Below are 21,565 nucleotides of genomic sequence, written 5' to 3' on the forward strand. Positions count from 1 at the left end.
GCGAAAAAAAATAAAGTGATGGACTTTGTCACAAAATTGAAAACAGATATTTTTCTCCTACAAGAAACCCACTTGCTAAAGTCAGAAGAAAAATCTCTTAAAGGTCCAAATTTTAATCAAATTTTTTCATCCTGCTATAACAACAGACAAAGAGGTGTCTCTATCATGGTCCACAAGAGACTACCATTTACTTTAAACAGCACGGTAACAGACCCAGAAGGCCGCTACATCATTATTCAGGCAACAATCTTTAACAAATTATATACAATCGTTAATCTGTATGCCCCTAATAATGATGATCCAGCCTTCTTTCACACAATCTTCTCTTTACTATCTAACCTATCAGACAGCTCAACAACTATAATTGGAGGAGACTTTAACACAGTCCTAAATGCTTCTTTAGACCGATCTAGTAACTCAGTACACACAAAGCAATCACAATCGTCTAAGGTAATACAGGAATACATGGATGATTTTGGGCTTGGCGATGGCTGGAGACTCAAATACCCATCGAAGAGGGAATATACTTTCTTCTCTCCTGTGCATCGCTCATTTTCAAGAATTGACTTTTTTCATCTCACAAAAAATTACCACAAAAATACACCCGATCATTATCAGCGACCATGCACCAATATCACTCAATCTGCAAATAGAAACCATCCATAAACGGCCCCCAACATGGCGCTTTAATATCTCTTTACTTAAAGACCCAGACTTTGACAAAATGGTGAGACGGGAGTGGGCAAACTTTCTTGAAGACAATGACTCTCCAACTTTATCTCCATCTTTAATATGGGAAACTGGGAAGGCAGTAATCAGAGGAAAAATTATATCATACTCCTCCTACAAGAAGAAAAAGGAATTGCAAGCAGAAAAAAACATTGAGGAAAAAATTAAACAACTAACACAGGAATATGCAAACAATCCAAGTGATCAAGTATGGACCCAATTACAGTGTACAAAATCACAACTGGACAATATTCTATCAAAGAAAACTGAATTTATCATACAGCAACTAAGATATAATAATTTTGAACACAGTAACAAATCATGAAAATTTTTGGCTTATCAGCTCCAACGCAATAAAGAAAAATCTCTGATACCAGCAATCCAGGGGCCGTCCGGAAATTACACACAATCTCCTCAGGAGATTAATCAGATTTTCTATTCTTTCTACCATAACTTATATTCAACAGTAAACAATCCAAACCCAGAAGATATTCAGGCTTTTCTCGATAACCTAAATTTACCTCAGTTATCCACGGAACACAGAAATATGTTAGACGCCCCCCTGACTATTAATGAGCTGCAGAGCGCATTAGACAAAATGCCAACAGGTAAGGCTCCAGGTCCAGACGGCTTTCCTGCCGAATTTATAAAACATTTCTGGACAATATTAGCACCACTTTTCATCAGGACAGTGACAGAGATCAAAAAGAACGGAGGTATAAGACCTCACATGAATACAGCAGCAATCAAATTATTACTAAAGCCAGACAAAGACCCCACACTTCCTTCTAGCTACCGTCCTCTATCACTAATCAACAGTGATATCAAAATTATCTCAAAGGCACTTGCTTCTAGACTGGAGAAAATAATAGCATCAATAATTCATAATGGTCAAACGGGCTTCATTAATGGCAGACACTCAAGTAATAATGTCAGAAGAGTTCTTAATCTGATAAGTAAAGTACAACGCGTTAATACAAAAGCAATTATTTTGTCACTTGATGCAGAAAAAGCCTTCGACAAGGTCAACTGGTCCTTCCTATTTGCCACCCTGAGTGGATTTGGCTTTGGAGAGTCATTTATCCAGTGGGTATCAGCCTTATACAATTCCCCTAAGGCCACAGTCACCACCAACGGGATCACATCTAAAAGCTTCATTTTGCAGAGAGGAACCAGACAAGGGTGCCCACTCTCACCTCTACTGTTTGCAATATTCATCGAACCACTGGTTATGGCAGTCCATCAGAACAGCAAGATCATAGGTATCCATTCCACCAATTCAGAGCATAAAATTAATCTATATGCCGACGACATTTTACTTTATCTACAAGAACCGAAATCGTCTTTACATGAAGTATTTAATCTCATAACACATTTTTCTAAACTTTCGGACTACTCCATCAACTGGTCTAAATCGACAATAATACCAATAACGGAGAACTCTTGGAATCCTGCAGACCAAAAATTTTCTCTCCCTGTGGGCAACATAAGATATCTTGGCATAAATATTTCACCCAAACTATCAGACCTGGTCCACCTGAACTTTAGCCCGCTGCTGGATAAGATCTGTGGTGACCTGAAGCGCTGGAATAATCTTCCCATCTCCCTCCTGGGACGAATAGCCACAGTTAAAATGAAAATTCTACCCCAAATTAACTATTTTTTTTCCATGATTCCATTCACACCCACATCGAAATGGTTCCTGTCATTAGATTCTGCAATTATAAAATTCTACTCAAAGAACAAAACAGCAAAAATTAGCCTAAACACCCTTCAGAAAAACAAATTGGAAGGGGGATTGGATGCTCCTAACTTTAAACATTACTATTTAGCTAACCAGCTACAATACCTATTGAAATGGTTATATCCTAACGAAGACTACAACTCCTGGCTCAAACTAGAACAGGCGGACTGCAACAATATAAAACTCTCTGACCTCCCGTTTATCACCACTACACTCAGACGTCATAACTGTTTTAAGAACCCAATGATTGCTTCCACCTTATCAGCCTGGTGGAAAACACTAGAAATACCAAACTCTCCGATAGAACCTTGCTTGCTCTCTCCAATTTGGCACAACCCGGATTTTGAAATTAACAAAAGACCTCTCCATTTTAGCACATGGGAGATGAAGGGAGTAACTCATCTCCATCACCTTTTCCAAGACAATATACTTATGACATACACAAACTTATTTCAAACTTTTGAAATAAGAAATGGCAATTTTCTACAATATTTACAATTGATAAAAACAATCAAGAGGAGAATTCCAGTGCCTCAGGACACTTTGCAGCCACCAGAATTTGCCAAACATATTACAAAGCTTTCTCCGAGTAATAAGAAGAACCTTTCTAAGATTTATAAATTACTGTCAAAGACCAGTTCTATACATTTACCAATTTTAAAATGGGAAAAAGAGCTGGGTGTATCACCGGACCCTGACTTCTGGACTCAGATATGCAAAAATACATTTAAGATGACAAGACACACTAATATACAACTTATCCAATTTAAAGTACTCCACAGAACACACATCACCCAACAAAGGATGAATAGAATGGGCTTTAGTCAATCTGACACATGCACTCAGTGTATTCAGAACACTGCAGACACCTACTTTCATGCACTCTGGTTATGTTCACCCGTCCAGCACTTCTGGTCAACAGTCACTCAAAAACTCTCCTCCATTTTGGACTGCAGGATCCCATTATCTCCCAACCTGTGCTTAATTGGTGACCTGATGACAATTGACCTCCCAAACACCCACTGCAACTCTCTTCTTGTAGCTCTCGCCATCGCCAAGAAAACAATCCTAGTCAACTGGAAAGATAAACAGACCCTCAACATCAACCATTGGCTGAATCTCCTTGTAGAACATATTTCGCTGGAGAAAATATCTGCTGGCCACAGAAACCAATTAACATACTTTACAGAAAAATGGTCACCATTTATTCACTCACTAAACGTGTCTGTATAGTGCCACTCAGCCTGTGAGCATATGCCACCTGTACATATAAATATTACAACTCAAGAAAGTCTGTTGTGTAATATGTAACGTGTTTCTGTTAATGATGTAACTCCTAATCCCTCTATCTCTCTCACCACAATATACCACAGCGGTTCATCAGAACTCAAGGTCTTAAGCATGTGTTAGGTGCACCTTCTTCCCCTTGAATCCGGGCCTGCTCCCTGGCTCTGTGGGGGATCGCGGGGCTGGGCGGTTTCCCCTGGGGGCGGGTGCGTCTGGACTGCTCGCCCTGTGTGCCTGGGGGGGGCGGGGTCTCCTTGTGCTCCCTGGGCCTGGGGCGGCGTGGCCGGTCCCCCCTGGGGGGCTGTTTCCGCCCCTGGTGGTGCGGGGTGGGTGGGCTCCTCCTCCCCCCCCCTTCGCTCCGCTCCTGCTCTTCCCCCTCCCTCCTCCCTCCCCCCTCTCCCTGTCCCTCCCTGCTCCTCTCTCCCGGCTTCGGACGGGCCCGGGGTCCTCCCCCGGGTTGGGGGGCCTCGTGTGAGGGCTGGGTACTGCCCGCGGGGGTGTTCTGGTGCTGCGCAGTGTGGGCCTGCCCATTGGTGTGCGGCCGGCGGTAGGGGGCGGGTTGGATGGGCTGGGGGTCCGGCTTTGGGTCTGTGGCGGTCTGGGGGGTACTGGCGGGGTTGCGGGTTGGCCTGTGCTCCTGCGCGTCGGGGTTTGGGGGGGCTGGGTGGGGCCCGTCGTCCGTGCACCCTGGTGGCGCGCCTCGTTCTTCTGCTGGGGTCGATTTGCTGCGGGCGGTGTGGCCCAGGTCGGGACCATTGCGGGGGCCTGACGCTGCAGTTGCTTGGGGGGCGGGGTTGGGTGGGGGCCCGTTGGGTTTCCTTGGGGCCCGCCTGGCCCGCTGTCCATGGGTGCTGGGGGCCTTGCGGCGCCGGGGTCTGGTTGGCGCTACCTTCTAGCCCCTCCCATCCATCCCTCCAGCCCTCGGGCCGGGCCTACACTGGCCTGGCCTCCTACACCACATTTAGTTTACTCACCACACATTCCACAGTTTTAATGCACCACATACACTCACTCTTCGAGGTGCAGACCACGGCGGGTATGGTCAGGTGCGGGTGGTGGTTGGGGGGGGGGGGGGGTGGGGGTGGTCCGCGTCGGGCAGTGGGTGGGCGGGCCCTCCTGCCCCGCCTGTCTGGGGTGTGTCTCTGGCTCTCTGGGGGTGCCGGCCATTGCCGCCCTGGGTCCTGCGGCCTCTGCGGCTCCCTGGTCTTGGGGTCTGGGCGCTCCTGCGGTCTTGGGGTGCCATACCGCCCCCCTTCCCCCGCAGGGCTGGCCCTGGACCCTGGTGATGGTTTTCATAAACACTTTGGGAGGGTTCAAATACACGCATGCATGTTCGATACTTCAGCTCCGTGACGCATCGCAAAGAACCGATGGGATCACTCCAAAGGGGCCCACTTGCTTCTCAAACCTACCACACCGCGCTGGCAGCTCTTCTCTGCAATCGGGCTTTCCCCCTCCACCAAGACTCTCACATTTTTGGTGTTCAGTATAGACTTCTCTTTTGTTTTTGTTTTTCAGTACAGTATAGTAGACATGTATATGTTTATTTTTGATAATCTGCATGGAGCACAACCACCTCAAGGCCACAATACATTAGCTACACTGCCTGTTTCTCCCCTGTTTTTTTTTTTTTCGTTTGTTTGTTTATTTGTTTGTTTGTTTTTCCTCCTTCTTCTCCGCATGCACTGTCACTATATAACTCAGGACTTAAGCACCTGCCCCCTCCCCCTTGCTTGTTTCCTTGCTTTCCCCTTGACACACTTTGGTGTATCACGGCCCTCTCTGACTCATATTAGGAAGTTTTTCCAATAAAGGCTGTTAGGCTAGTCTCCAGGGAGGGTGGGTGACGGTCACAACCACGCATTATGGGTATAAAATACTTGACTGCAAGATTAACAGTGCATCAATCTTCACAAGAAGCTTACACCCTTTAGTGGCGCTAAGCTATGAAGACCAATGCAGACAAGTAGGAAAAAAAAAAGAAAAAAAAAAAAGAAAGGCTAGAGGTTGAAGAATATTTGAGAAATACATATTCAGATTTAGAGAAGAGTAGGATAGTAGGTTTCCCACCCGATATCCCTCCATTAGGAGGGATAGAGCATGAGATGGATGTCAGGCCACCTAGGTGGAAGGAAGTTCAGGAGGTGGTCAGGCGTGCAAAGGCTTCTTCGGCCCCAGGGCCTAATGGAGTCCCCTACCGGGTTTATAACTGTGTGCCTGATATCCTTACATTTTTGTGGAAACAGCTAAGAATAGTTTGGGAGAAACAAATTATACCAAGAGCATGGCGTAGGGCAGGGTGTGTCCTCATTACTAAGGAGAAGGAGTCTGTGGACCTTAGCCAGTTCTGGATGATTTCTCTCTTGAATGTGGAAGGGAAGACTTTCTTTAGTGTAGTTGCGCAGAGATTAGCTAGCTACTTAGAAAGGAATAGCTTAATAGATACCATGGTGCAGAAGGCAGGAATACCAGGTTTTTCAGGGTGTTTAGAGCATACTAGCATGATCTGGTACCAGATTCAGGCAGTGAAGATTAACAAAAGGGACCTGCATGTAATATTTTTAGATCTTGCAAATGCGTTTGGTTCAGTACCCTATAGCCTCATTTGGAGTACTTTTGACTATTTCAGAGTGCCACAGGTAGTTGTTAACTTAGTGCAAGCATACTTTCAGGATATAAGGTTGTGTCTAAGTACGGCAGGTTTCACAACAGGTTGGCAGAGGCTAGAAATAGGCATCATGGCAGGGTGTACAATTTCTCCATTAGCATTTACTATGGCGATGGAAGTAATTATCAGGGCTTCTAAGTGGGTGGTAGGTGGGGAGAGACAGCAGAACGGCTTGCATCTTCCACCAGTTAGGGCTTACATGGATGACATGACACTGGTGACCACAACAATGCCATGTACAAAGAGGCTACTAGAGAAGGTAAATAAGAACCTCAAGTGGGCCAGCATGAAGATCAAGCCTAGTAAATCTAGAAGCATCTCGATACATAGAGGGAAGTTAAGCGATAGGAAGTTTGTCATAGATGATGAGGAAATCCCAACAATTGGGGAAAAGTCAGTAAAAAGCTTAGATAGGTGGTACAATGTGGAGTTGAATGATGAGGAACAGGTGGTGAAATTTAGAAAAGATGTGGCAAAAGGATTGGATAGAATAGATAAATCAGGACTTCCAGGAAAGTTGAAGTTGTGGTGTTTGCAATTTGGACTATATCCTAGGTTAATGTGGCCATTGTCAATTTATGAAATTTCAATATCCGTTGTGGAGAGAATTGAAAGGTCGGTTAGCTCCTATATTAGGAAGTGGTTGGGTGCTCCTAGGTGCCTAAGTAGTGTTGCATTGTATGGAAAAGGGATACTTCAGCTGCCAGTATCTAGTTTAACAGAGGAATTTAAATGTACCAAGGTCAGGACAGAGCTGTTGTTATCTGGGAGTAAGGACTTGGTAGATAGGAGTGTGGTTCCAAATCCAACCAAGGGGAGGAAATGGAACCCAAGATCGACAGTTCAGGAAGCAGAGGCAGCTCTTTGGCATGCAGAGATCGTAGGTAATGTTCAGTTTGGCCGGGGAGGCCTGGGGCTCTGCTCAGGGAAACCAGTATGGAATAAAGCAGGTCTCAAAGATAAAAGAAAGCTGGTGGTGGAACAGATACGTAGGCAGGAGGAGATATTAAGGGGTGCAAAGGTAGTGGCCCAGGCTAAACAGGGACAGTGGTTGAATTGGGAAAGTGTAGAGAAGAGGAAGCTTAGTTGGAGGGACCTGTGGAGTATGGAGGAGAATTGTATTAGATTCCTGGTAGGGGCTACATATGATGTGTTACCAACCCCCCAGAACCTAAAACTGTGGGTAAATGGGGACCCATCATGCCCATTGTGTTCAGGTACCGCAACCTTAAAGCATATTTTGTCAGGCTGTAAAGTTAGCTTGTCACAAGGCCGATATACATGGCGACATAACCAGGTGTTGAAATGTTTAGCTGCAGGCATCGAAGTGAAATGAAGACAGGTTAATTCAGAAGGTGTTAAGGATAGGAGTTTAGTAATTCAGTTTGTCTGTGAGGGAGAGAAATACAGAAGGGATAAGTTAGTAAGGAGGCAAGGGTGTGGCCGCCTAGAAGGTGCTTGTGATTGGGAAATGCAAGTAGATTTAGGGGGAAAGCTTGTTGTTCCCCAGGAAATAGTTTGTACCAAGCAGAGGCCTGACATAGTGTTGTGGTCAGTGAGTCAACGGATAGTTTATTTCACTGAGCTGACAGTTCCTTGGGAAGACTCAGTGGAAGAAGCCTATGAAAGAAAAAAGCTTAAGTATGCAGACTTAGGAGCAGAAGCTGAGCAGTGAGGATGGAAAACTAGGATTCATCCAGTGGAAGTGGGGGGTAGGGGATTCACTCCTGGGGGAACTCGGAGTGCAGGGACAGAGTTTGAGGAAGACAGTGAAGGAAATGTCAGATGAAGCAGTTAGATGTAGCCAATGGATCTGGAAGCAAAGAAATAATGTCAGTTGGGGGCCAGCAGGGGGAACTACTAAGCAGGGTACATAACTCCTTGAGATCAGGTGGAGAGATCCATTTCCTCTCAGGAGGAAATCCAGGAAGAGGAAGGTTATTTAAGTGTGGGAGTGGCCTATTTGAATCCCTTTTGTTTGAGACCATGCTGCAAGGTGAGTGTGTTTGCTGATCCTGTAAGTATATTTAGCTCCTTTAACTTTAGCTTATATTGTAGTTATGCTATGTAGCATGTGAAATAGAGTATGGTGAATGTGCTAGGAAAGGTAGTATCAGCACTGCTTCTACCTGGAGCTCGCATGTATGGAGCCTGGGTTTGGTTGAAGGTGGCAGTGCTGTTTGGCCTGAGAAAGCCATGTGTAAGTAAGATAAGGAGGTTATTGGGTTGGTGTGGGGAGCAGTGAGATCTGGCATTAGGGGAGTGTCTCTGGGACGCCAGAGATCACTGTCTAGCCTCCTGGAGTTGTCGTGGGACCAACTAGATGAAATGCTGGTGAAAGGAGGTTCCCACCCGATGACCCCAAAGACATGTTAGTTATCACTGCTCACTGGTCTATATAGTTAAGCCTTGCGATAATAGCTTATAGGGCTTAGGAGGTGATTCACTTAGTGCTGATCCTTTCTCTAGAGCACAAACTTCTTGTGTTTATTTGAATTGAAGTAAGGAGGCAAGGGTGTGGCCACCTAGAAGGTGCTTGTGATTGGGAAATGCAAGTAGATTTAGGGGGAAAGCTTGTTGTTCCCCAGGAAATAGTTTGTACCGATCAGAGGCCTGACATAGTGTTGTGGTCAGTGAGTCAACGGATAGATTATTTCATTGAGCTGACAGTTCCTTGGGAAGCCTCTGTGGAAGAAGCCTATGAAAGAAAAAAGCTTAAGTATGCAGGCATAGGAGCAGAAGCTGAGCAACAAGGGTGGAAAACTAGGATTTGTCCAATGGAAGTGGGGTGTAGGGGATTCATAGCAAGATCAGCTGTCTCGCTCCTGGGGGAACTCGGAGTGCGGGGACAGAGTTTGAGAAAGACAGTGAAGGAAATGTCTGATGAAGCAGTTAGATGTAGTCAGTGGATTTGGATGAAGAGGAATAATGTCAGTTGGGGGCCAGCAGGGGGAACTACTAAGTAGTAGTGTTGTCACGGTATCAAAAATTGGGACCCACGGTACGATACCAGTGCAAGTGTCATGGTTCTGAGTAGTATCACGTTACCACAGCAAAAATTAGGCAGATGTGCCTTTTGTCATTTATAAAAAGATAAATCACTTTTCTATAATACATCAATGATATTTCAGTGGAATAAATTGCTTATTGACTTATTCATACTTAAAAAACAGCATCAATAAGTGATTAACATAGGGGGGATCAAAATAAAATAAAAATCAACCAAAAATCAACCAGCCACCCTCCTCCCCTGACAAGTTAAGAACAGTCCCTTAAGTGCGGTGAGGTTTGTGGACCGTTACCTGCCACAAAGAGAGAAATGTGAACGGCTCATTTCTCCTCATACACGTCACATACCTGTGTGCTGCCACGGCTCGGCTGTTCAGGTACTACAAGGCAGTCGTGACACCAACAAAGAGGAAATTATTGGACCTGGAGCCGGGCATCTCGGTCGCCGGTAAACCGCCTTATCTTCCGGTGGTGCTCCGCCATGTACCTGTCTGTGACCCCTGTTCAACCTACAACCGGCAGGATTCGCCTTTCGTTTCTGCTGCTGGTTTAAGTCTGTACTCACACAGCATGCTCCTGAATGATTTCTTTTGCTTTCACAAAACTATTTTTAGTCGCAAATGCGAGTAAAATGCTCGCACCGTAGAGCTCTGTGGTAAACAAATCAATGTAGCATATATAAACAAATCTAGCCTACAAGAAAAAAGAAATAAATAATAACTTTCACTGCTCAAAGATAGTCAGTAGCTCAGCTAATACCTGAAATATCACTGGAAAACAAACCATTGCAGCAGCATATTGAGTGCCAGGTGGCCAGCATGCGCTGTTATTGGCCAGTACGTGCCGTTATTGGACAGCGCATAGACACTCAACCTCTTGCGATTGGACTTTGAACTTATCCCACAGTAGGCCTAGTGGTACCCTGAGGTACCGTAGTACTACGGCACTCCAACATTATGGTATCATATGGTGTTTAAGTACCGCGGTCTACCGTTGGTACCAGTATACCGTGCAACACTACTAGTCAGGGTACATAACTCCTTGAGATCAGGTGGAGAGATCCACCAATCAGTCCTCTCAGAAGAAAATCCAGGAAGAGAAAGGTTATTTAAGTGTGGGAGTGGCCTATTTAAATCCCTTTTGTTTGAGACCATGCTGCAAGGTGAGTGTTTGCTGATTCTGTGAGTTAATATTTTCTATCTCCTTTAACTTTAGCTTATATTGGAGTTATGATATGTAGCATGTGAAATAGGGTATGGTGAATGTGCTAGGAAAGGCAGTATCGGCACGGTCACTACCTGGAGCTTGCATGAACGGAGCCTGGGTTTGTTGAAGGTGGCAGTGCTGTTTGGGCTGAGAAAGCCTGTGGGTTTATCTTCTCTATCTCCCTTAACTTTAGCTCATATTGGAGTTATGATATGTAGCATGTGAAATAGGGTATGGTGAATGTGCTAGGAAAGGTAGTATCGGCATGGTCACTACCTGGAGCTCGCATCAATGGAGCCTGGGTTTGTTGAAGGTGGCAGTGCTGTTTGGGCTGAGAAAGCCATGTGTAATGTAAGGTAAAGGAGGTTGTTGGGTCGGTGCGGGGAACAGTGAGGGCTGGCATTAGGGGAGTGTCTCTGGGATGCCAGAGATCACTGTCTAGCCTCCTGGAGGTGTTGTGGGACCAACTAGATGAAACGCTGGTGAAAGGAGGTTCCCACCTGATGACCCCAAAGACGTGTTAGTTATCACTGCTCACTGGTCTGTATAGTTAAGCCTTGCCACAATAGCTTATCACAGGGCTTAGGAGGTTATTCACTGAGCGCTGATCCTTTATCTAGAGCACAAATTTCTTGTGTTTATTTGAACAAAAATAAAACAAATTTCAATTTGCTGTCTGATACTCCCACCCCCTGCAGGTATTATGGAATGGTGCTGTTGGGAACATAGTTTTAGGTCTCACACTGCGGCACCAAATATGTTGTGATCAACACATTAGGGCATGACACGGAGGCACCAATTATGTTGGGGTCAATCGGAAATAATTAATAATTATTAATAATAATTAATAATTATGTTAAATAATGTGACTTAATTAATATTAAATCACCTTGTGGGGCACCATTCCCGAAAAGGGAAAATGATAGCCAGTTAAAGATATCAGTCTCATAAAATACGCTAAACTATTAATTTGGAGTTTTGATTAATAATTAAATTAATGACAACAACCAAAATTAACAGTAACGCCTGAAGGATTTCGGAGTTCGCAGCAGAGGTTGACTATTCATTCACTCTTGTGCAACATTAAACAGACAGCAGATATGATTAAGGTAAGGTAAGTTTCAGTTCCAGTTTGGCCTACAAAACAAAATGGCTGACAACAGAGAACTACAAAATGGCCGAATCAAAGCTGGTTTCAGGTCAGGGGAGGTGTTTGTCTGACCGTGCGGTCAGGACAAAGACAAAGGAAAAGAAGCGCGAACTTTGAGATGCCTGGTTGGGTGTTAATGAGTCTATGTCAATGTGATTTGTGTTGCAAACAGTCTGGATTAGTGCAGAGATTGTTTAGTTGTGTGCAAGAATCTGTTTGTGAACAGTATTAGCAAACTAAACACTTAGCTTTGGCGAAGCCAACTAATCAATGACCTAACTGCAAACAATCACAACAATAACTCAATGACAGCATTAAATCATATACATCAAATTAAACAGTCTTGCTTAGCCTGTAAAGCTGTGATAAAGCTATGCCTAGTTGTTACTTTACCCATCCTTGAGTGGATGGGAGAAAGAGTCACTTGGTGGTGTACTGCTTTGTTAGCCGGCAAAAGAAGGCTGGGAAGAGCTGTGGTTCCAGCTGCAGTCTTTGCTGTGTCCTTGTTCCCAAGGTTCTGATCCGAGGAAGCCAGTCGCTCGGGGTCCTTGCAGAGTTAGACGCTGGGCACTAACTCACTTAGTTCCTAGTTGCTGGAAAGCTAGTTGCAAACCTTGTGCTTGCAAGTCTAACTTCTCTGGTTCAGGTTTGCCTCAGCCTTGAGCGTGGGCAAGTCATGGTCCAGGAAAAAGAGTCTGTGAGCAATTGCCCCACCTTTGATGGTTCAGGGCAAGGAGCAAGGGCTTGAACATCTGGGCTGTTCCAGGCCCAGCAGGAAAAAGGTGTGGGCTGCTCCACAGTTCCAGAGTAAGAGAGAGATTTGTCTGAAGGGAGCAGACCTTCTACAGTTGCCTGTGACATCACAGAGTCACATGTCACTGTAAAAGTCCTGTCCAATCAAGTTGTGAGACTTGTGTCTCACTGAGGTGTGAGGTGAGACATCCTGGAGATGGGTGTCAAATAGCTGTCTTTGTTTGGAGAACAAAGAGCATGCAGAGAAGGAAGCCTTTAAATGTCCAGTTTAGATTTTAACAAATGACAAATAATCTGTGGTCCTGTGAATCCCAACAGTGCGGTCCATCTGACAGAGGGGGTGAGATGCGCAATGCACAGAAATCAAAAGTCCTGCTAACAAGAGCAGGCAGCCAACACTCGAGAGAAGCCCAATAAGCCAGAATGCCTCACCAAAAATCAGGAGCTCCTAAAAGAAAAGACAGAGTACAGAGAGAACAAGAAAATGAAAGGAGCAGAGAGGTGATGAACAAATGTCTCGTAAAAAAAATAAAAATGTGAAGAGGCAGCAGGTATGACAGGCAGAGCTGATGGTGAGATGCCGACTAATGTCAATGATAAAAACCTGCTGCATCGGCTCAGCTACAGTGAAGACATAGGTATCACATTAAACTAGAGGACATAAGGTATCCATTGGTACTAACCATGTCTTTCTGTCTTGACAGAAAAGGGGCCAAATAATGCTCCAAAATTACACTAAATTTTGGTGAGGGAAAAAGGAATATTGCCATTTTTCAAAATAGTGTTTTTTAAATATTTCTGCATACTGGGGTCCCTAAACAGTCCTGGCATTACATTAATTGGGTATAACTGGCAAACTGAGAGTTGACAACCATAAACTGTTTCCACTATTTTAGTCCTCCAAACAATTTGACCAATATTTGAATAAATTAGCCTCAAGATTGAATAAATACATGTAGAAAAAATTATATGTTCACTCCTCATTTGATCTTATGATTTAATTATGCTCCAAAAATTTATACTAGTTAGATGTTTCGAGCATGTCAGCTCTTCATCAGGTCATCTTACAAGTAATGTGTTTTTCACCCATATATGTAGACTCCCACTGGTGACCTCATAAATCATGGGTGGTCATTCACAAAAATATTTACACACATTATACTTAGACTATTGTAAATGTACACAATTGATCACTGATGATAACTATATCAAAAATATATTAGGCAACATCAGGTTAAAAAATAATACATATATCACATCAGGTGTTAACAGTTATCAACTACAGAAAATGATGAATGGGGAAGTCCTCATTCATTCCTTTGGGGGACAGGGTATCCAATGTAATAATCCAAAAGGATTCTCATTGTAACAACAGTCTGTTTGTGTCTCCTCCTCGTCTCGGACGTTTTACGTGTTCAATTCCTTGGTATGTGAGGGATGCCACGCTGTGTTTCGTCTGCAGAAAATGCATAGCCACTGGACTCTTGGGGTCCTGATTGCGTATGCTGCATCAGTGTTCTGCGATGTGTGTTTTTAATGCTCTATTCGTTTTCCCCACATATCCCAAACCACACGGACATTTAAGCAAGTATACTACATTAGTAGTGGCACATGTGATAATGCCTTTAATGTCAAAATGCTTCACCGTGAGGGGATGCGTAAAAGTGTGGCTCTTCGTGGTGAAGTTACACTGTGCACAACTTGCACATCTGTAATTTCCATCTGGAACACGTTTAAAAAAGTTTCTTGTCTTTAGGGGAGAAGATCTGATTTTACCACAATTTGTCTGATGTTAGGGGGGCATTGTCTACCACTCTGGGCATGTCTTTGAATGTTGTAGATAACTTTGGATCACTGCTCAGGAGATACCAATGTTTTTTTACACCTTGTTCAAACTCCCTTCCTAGAGTCGAGTATTGTAGGATGCATAAAGGACTGTTGTTGGAAGAGTTATTCCTTGTGGATTGCAGGCACTGATCTTGTGTTATATTCTTAAATCTTTCCCGTGTTTGTCTCAGCTAGTCCTGTGGATAGCCTCTTTCTTTAAAGCGCATATCCAGAAGGTCCGCTTGTTCTTCATTGTCCGCGTCCTCGCTGCACAGTCTCCGAATGTGGTTATGTTGGCTGATGGGGAGACTTCGTTTTAAAGAAGGTGGATGGAAACTGTCGGCTCTTAATAGCACTTTCTATAAAAAGCTGTCATCTAATCCCACTACTCTTTTCAAAACAGAGATTCATAACAAATTAAAGTATTTCTTTGATAATGGAGAATTTGATAAGGGTGTTTTTGATTTTATGAAAATAGATCATCCTGTCACTCTGGTGAGAGCAGAGAAAATCTCTACCTATGTAGACTCTTTGCTAAAACCCCATGTTTTCTCTCTTCCATCTTATGTAAGAGACTCCATGGATATGATAAACACTCTTAAAGTCATTGACAGTGTTGATGGGGAGATTATCATGGTTACTCTGGATGTTGAAAATTTATATACCTGTATCCCCCATGAATATGGGCTTCAAGCACTCACCTACTTTCTAAATAAACGTGCCCCGCAGTCTTCAACCACCACACACTGTGTCAGAGAATTGGCTGAACTAGTCCTCACTAGGAATTTTTCATGTTTGAGAGTGACTATTTTCTCCAAGTGCGTGGCACGGCGATGGGGAGTCAGATGGCTCCTAACTATGCTGGTCTATTTATAGGTTTATTTGAACAAGACATGGTTTTTGGTTCCAACAATCCTTTCTTGTCCCACATTAAACTATGGCGACGTTATGTTGATGATATATTTTTATTGTGGATTGGAAGTGAACAAGATCTGAATGAATTCTTCCGATGGATCAATAGTTGTAATCAATCATTAAAATTTACAATGTCGTTCAACAGGAGAGAAATTAATTATCTCGACATTTTGATTACAAGAGAGGAGACATGTTTCAAAACAACTGTATATAAAAAAAAACCCACAGACAGAAATGTGCTATTAAGAGCCAACAGTTTCCATCCACCTTCTTTAAAACAAAGCCTCCCGATCAGCCAACATAACTGCATTTGGAGACTGTGCAGTGAGGACGCGGACAATGAAGAACAAGCGGACCTTCTGGATATGCGCTTTAAAGAAAGAGGCTATCCACAGGACTAGCTGAGACAAGCACGGGAAAGATTTAAGAATATAACACAAGATCAGTGCCTGCAATCCACAAGGAATAACTCTTCCAACAACAGTCCTTTATGCATCCTACAATACTCGACTCTAGGAAGGGAGTTTGAACAAGGTATAAAAAAACATTGGTATCTCCTGAGCAGTGATCCAAAGTTATCTACAACATTCAAAGACATGCCCAGAGTGGTAGACAATGCCCCCCTAACATCAGACAAATTGTGGTAAAATCAGATCTTCTCCCCCAAAGACAAGAAACTTTTTTCAGACATGTTCCAGATGGAAATTACAGATGTGCAAGTTGTGCACAGTGTAACTTCACCACGAAGAGCCACGCTTTTACGCATCCCCTCACGGGGAAGCGTTTTGACATTAAAGGCATTATCACGTGCGCCACTACTAATGTAGTATATTTGCTTAAATGTCCGTGTGGTTTGGGATATGTGGGGAAAGCGAATAGAGCATTAAAAACACACATCGCAGAACACAGATGCAGCATACGCAATCAGGACCCCAAGAGTCCAGTGGCTATGCATTTTCTGCAGGCGAAACACAGCGTGGCATCCCTCACATACCAAGGAATTGAACACGTAAAACGTCCGAGACGAGGAGGAGACACAAACAGACTGTTGTTACAACGAGAATCCTTTTGGATTTTTACATTGGATATCCTGTCCCCCAAAGGCATGAATGAGGACTTCCCCAATCATCATTTTCTGTAGTTGATAATTGTTAACACCTGGTGTGATATATGTATTATTTTTTAACCTGATGTTGCCTAATATATTTTTGATATAGTTATCATCAGTGATCAATTATGTATGTTTACAATAGCCTAAGTATAATGTGTGTAAATATTTTTGTGAATGACCACCCATGATTTATGAGGTCACCAGTGGGAGTCTACATATATGGGTGAAAAACACATTACTTGTAAGATGACCTGATGAAGAGCTGACATGCTTGAAACGTTGTCTAACTAGTAAAGATTTCTGAAGCATAATGAGAGTGTGCGGGCTTTTTCTCTCTTTTTTCTTAAGTTTTTCATTCAGCCCAGCACCCAAACTAAGTGATGTGCGTATATTTCTACATCTCATGATTTAATACCATGCAGTAATTTCTTCAGTCAATGTTTGATTTGACTTTTCTTAATCATTCATTGGAGGGCTTTTTTTTCAGCCTAGGACACATATGTGACTACCTCTGCCTTTCAAAATATGAGGTTTTAACACAGATTGGATACAAAATACATGTGGAAACATGATCAATAGGATATTCAAAGGATGTATAGAATTTTGCATAGTGGTATGTTGTATATGTTTGTTGTGCTTGTTATGAAGAAAAGGACCAAAATACATTAAAACAACATTAAACAAAGACAATATTATGGTTATCATAGTTTTAAAATATATTAATGACAAAAAAACATGTGTGGTCTATTTTGTTCCTTGCACAGTCATCTTGCCAATGATTTCTCTTAACTCTTTGCCTCTGAAAAACCTTTGTTTGGTGAACCGCGTAGCCCAGACACTTAACCCCCTATCCCAACAAGAATCGGGAAAACCATATCCCTAGACATGAACAGCATAATAGAGGGGTAAGGGCTAAGTGGCAGGGGCAAGGGGTGCATTGCAAGACTTCTCTGAGGGTTCTTGCCTAAGACAGTAAGGATTCTTCTTGATTTTACTGTATAATAACATTAAACTCAGTTAAACACAATATAAAATGGATGAAATAACTGGTGATGTAACAGTTATAAATTTTAAGTTCTAGATTACGAGTAATGTCTAAGAGGTTACATCTTAGTACATATAAATGTACATGTGCTATCTGCACCACTGAACACACTGGTAACAAGGTGTAACTGTACCTGTAGCTGTTGTAGTTGCAGTAGTTAAAATCTGAGCATGTGTAGAGCTCATTGTAATTTGCTGAGATGTTTCATTTTAACATTTGTGCCACAGGAAAATAATTAATGGCCAAAGCTGATGCAGAGTCATTCTACTGTACCCCATGGGATGCCAAAAATAAATGCCCAAGAAAACCAATCATTTAATGGTGCTTTAATCCTGCCCTTCTTTTCTTTTCCTCTTACCTCACTTAGACCCACTGAAATCCTCCTAAGCAGAAAACCACAGAAGAAGTGACAGGAAAGAAAGATGGACTCTATCTCTATGATGGGCAGCAGGAGCCCTGTGTTCCTCACAGCCCCATCCTCCCACCACCTCCGACACACGCAGACCTGTTTCCTGCCCAATGGCACAAAGAGCCGAATTGGAGATGTAGAGACTGCCCATCTGCTTGCCCAGCCCACAGTGGCCATCCTGGGCTCAGGTGACTTCTCCAAGTGCCTGACCATCCGTCTGCTGCGATGTGGCTTCCATGTGGTGGTAGGAAGCCGCCATCCCAAACTGGTAGCCCAGTCATTTCCTCATGTGGTGGATGTGACCCACCATGAAGATGCTGTGGGGAAGGCTGGCATCGTGTTCCTGGCAATCCGCCGTGAGCACTACTCTTTCCTGTGGGACCTCAAGCATCTACTGGAAGGTAGATAACAACATACATAAACACTTAGGACACTACCAGTTAATTTTAACCGTCTTAACATTTTCTCTTCACGTTTACCCTCTAGTCAAGTGATGACTCAAATGCATCACCACACAACATAACTTTAAGAATAGTAAAAGTAAACCTCATGTTCACAGTGATGACTGGAGCACATCTCAGTTTCTTCAAACTTATTTTTATATTGCACAAAACAGGAAAGCAGTGGCTGACTGACAGATAAGTATTTGTGTGTAAAAAGTAAAACATATTAATGGGTCTTTTAAAAGGAAAACACAATATAGTGTAAGGACTCTGTATTGTTCTCAATATAATGACAATAAAGGCACTTTGACTTGACTTTTGACTTTGACTTGACACACCAGGCTGACTGTTGGCTGTAAATCAATGTCCGGCCATGGGTAACCGTATGCAGTGTGCTGCAACACTAGAACTGTCAATCAAAAAATCAATTTTTTATTTTTTATTATACATGAAATCTTATGAATACATTTTCAGTGAAATGTAATCTGTCAGTTCAATCAATACGAGCATTTAATGATAATAACAATTATAATAATACGTTTTATTTATAGAGCACTTTTTAAGGTACTCAAAGATGCTTTACATTGGTTAAAAAATCATAAGATAGAATACAATAAAATACACACAACATCATTCACACATTAAAAGCCATTTTGAAAATATGTATTTTTAGTAATGATTTGAACTTGGAGAGGTCAGTGCAGTCTCGAATGTGTTTGGGGAGAGTGTTCCAGAGGGAGGGGGCAGCTATGGAGAAGACCCTGTCGCCCCAGGTCCGGTGCTTGGTCCTGAGTGGTGGAGTCAGGAGGTTGGCATCAGAGGAGCAGAGGCTGTGGGAAGGAGTGTGGCGATGGAGTAGGTTAGTGAATTAGGAGGGGGCCTGGTTATGGAGGGCTTTATAGGTGAGGAGAAGGACTTTGTATTGGATGTGTTGTGGGACAGGGAGCCAGTGGAGGTTCTGAAGGACAGGGGTGATGTGATCGCGGGATGGAGAATGGGTGAGCAGACGGGCAGCAGAGTTCTGGATATACTGGAGTTTCTTCAGGAGTTTAGATGGTGTTCCGTAGAGAATGCTGTTGCAGTAGTCAATTCTGGATGTAATGAAGGCATGGATGAGAGTTTCAGCAGCAGTGGGGGAGAACGATGAGCGGAGATGAGCTATGTCTTTTAGGTGGAAGAAGGCAGTACTGGTAATGTGACTGATGTGTTTTTCAAGAGGTTATTGTCGAAAATGACTCCGAGGTTGCAGATACAGTACAGGCCAAAAGTTTGGACACACCTTCTCATTCAATGCGTTTTCTTTATTTTCATGACTATTTACATTGTAGATTCTCACTGAAGGCATCAAAACTATGAATGAACACATGTGGAGTTATGTACTTAACAAAAAAGGTGAAATAACTGAAAACATGTTTTATATTCTAGTTTCTTCAAAATAACCACCCTTTGCTCTGATTACTGCTTTGCACACTCTTGGCATTCTCTCCATGAGCTTCAAGAGGTAGTCACCTGAAATGGTTTTCCAACAGTCTTGAAGGAGTTCCCAGAGGTGTTTAGCACTTGTTGGCCCCTTTGCCTTCACTCTGCGGTCCAGCTCACCCCAAACCATCTCGATTGGGTTCAGGTCCGGTGACTGTGGAGGCCAGGTCATCTGCCGCAGCACTCCATCACTCTCCTTCTTGGTCAAATAGCCCTTACACAGCCTGGAGGTGTGTTTGGGGTCATTGTCCTGTTGAAAAATAAATGATCGTCCAACTAAACGCAAACCGGATGGGATGGCATGTCGCTGCAGGATGCTGTGGTAGCCATGCTGGTTCAGTGTGCCTTCAATTTTGAATAAATCCCCAACAGTGTCACCAGCAAAACACCCCCACACCATCACACCTCCTCCTCCATGCTTCACAGTGGGAACCAGGCATGTGGAATCCATCCGTTCACCTTTTCTGCGTCTCACAAAGACACGGCGGTTGGAACCAAAGATCTCAAATTTGGACTCATCAGACCAAAGCACAGATTTCCACTGGTCTAATGTCCATTCCTTGTGTTTCTTGGCCCAAACAAATCTCTTCTGCTTGTTGCCTCTCCTTAGCAGTGGTTTCCTAGCAGCTATTTAACCATGAAGGCCTGATTGGCGCAGTCTCCTCTTAACAGTTGTTCTAGAGATGGGTCTGCTGCTAGAACTCTGTGTGGCATTCATCTGGTCTCTGATCTGAGCTGCTGTTAACTTGCCATTTCTGAGGCTGGTGACTCGGATGAACTTATCCTCAGAAGCAGAGGTGACTCTTGGTCTTCCTTTCCTGGGTCGGTCCTCATGTGTGCCAGTTTTGTTGTAGCGCTTGATGGTTTTTGCGACTCCACTTGGGGACACATTTAAAGTTTTTGCAATTTTCCAGACTGACTGACCTTCATTTCTTAAAGTAATGATGGCCACTCGTTTTTCTTTAGTTAGCTGATTGGTTCTTGCCATAATATGAATTTTAACAGTTGTCCAATAGGGCTGTTGGCTGTGTATTAACCTGACTTCTGCACAACACAACTGATGGTCCCAACCCCATTGATAAAGCAAGAAATTCCACTAATTAACCCTGATAAGGCACACCTGTGAAGTGGAAACCATTTCAGGTGACTACCTCTTGAAGCTCATGGAGAGAATGCCAAGAGTGTGCAAAGCAGTAATCAGAGCAAAGGGTGGCTATTTTGAAGAAACTAGAATATAAAACATGTTTTCAGTTATTTCACCTTTTTTTGTTAAGTACATAACTCCACATATGTTCATTCATAGTTTTGATGCCTTCAGTGAGAATCTACAATGTAAATAGTCATGAAAATAAAGAAAACGCATTGAATGAGAAGGTGTGTCCAAACTTTTGGCCTGTACTGTATGTGGAGAGGAATGCAGAGTGGAATTGTCAATGGTGAGGCAGAAGTTGTGAGAGGTTTTGGTGAGGGATTTGGGACCAATGATGATGATGTCTGATTTTTCACAGTTCAGTTTGAGAAAGTTGGCTTGCATCTCAGGACTTGATGTTGTTGAGGTAGGTGGTCAGTGTAACAAATTTCAGTGGTGATGCTGTAGTGGAGATGTAGAGCTGGATGTCATCAGCGTAGCAGTGGAAGTTGAGACCATGGCTGCGAATGATTTTGCCAAGGGGGAGCATGTAGAGGATGAATAGGAGGGGACCAAGCACCGAACCCTGGGAGACACCTTGGGACAGAGGAGCAAGGGAGGAAGTGCAGTTGTTAATATTGACAAACAGATGTAGGTTTGT

General features: G+C 43.3%; 1 protein-coding gene across 2 annotated transcripts in view; it reads left to right on the forward strand.

The window, feature by feature from the left end:
- The window catches only part of steap2 (STEAP family member 2, metalloreductase), a 185,112-nt gene that overhangs the window by 60,296 nt on the left and 103,251 nt on the right, over positions 1-21,565 (forward strand). For both annotated transcript variants that reach the window (XM_033639370.2, XM_033639369.2), the window contains exon 2: positions 17,812-18,254. In XM_033639370.2, the coding sequence (XP_033495261.1) occupies positions 17,867-18,254 (388 nt within the window). In that variant the 5' untranslated portion in view covers positions 17,812-17,866. The remainder of the gene's footprint in view (positions 1-17,811; positions 18,255-21,565) is intronic.

This window comes from Epinephelus lanceolatus, chromosome 20 (assembly GCF_041903045.1).
Source record: "Epinephelus lanceolatus isolate andai-2023 chromosome 20, ASM4190304v1, whole genome shotgun sequence".
Lineage (NCBI taxonomy): Eukaryota > Metazoa > Chordata > Actinopteri > Perciformes > Serranidae > Epinephelus > Epinephelus lanceolatus.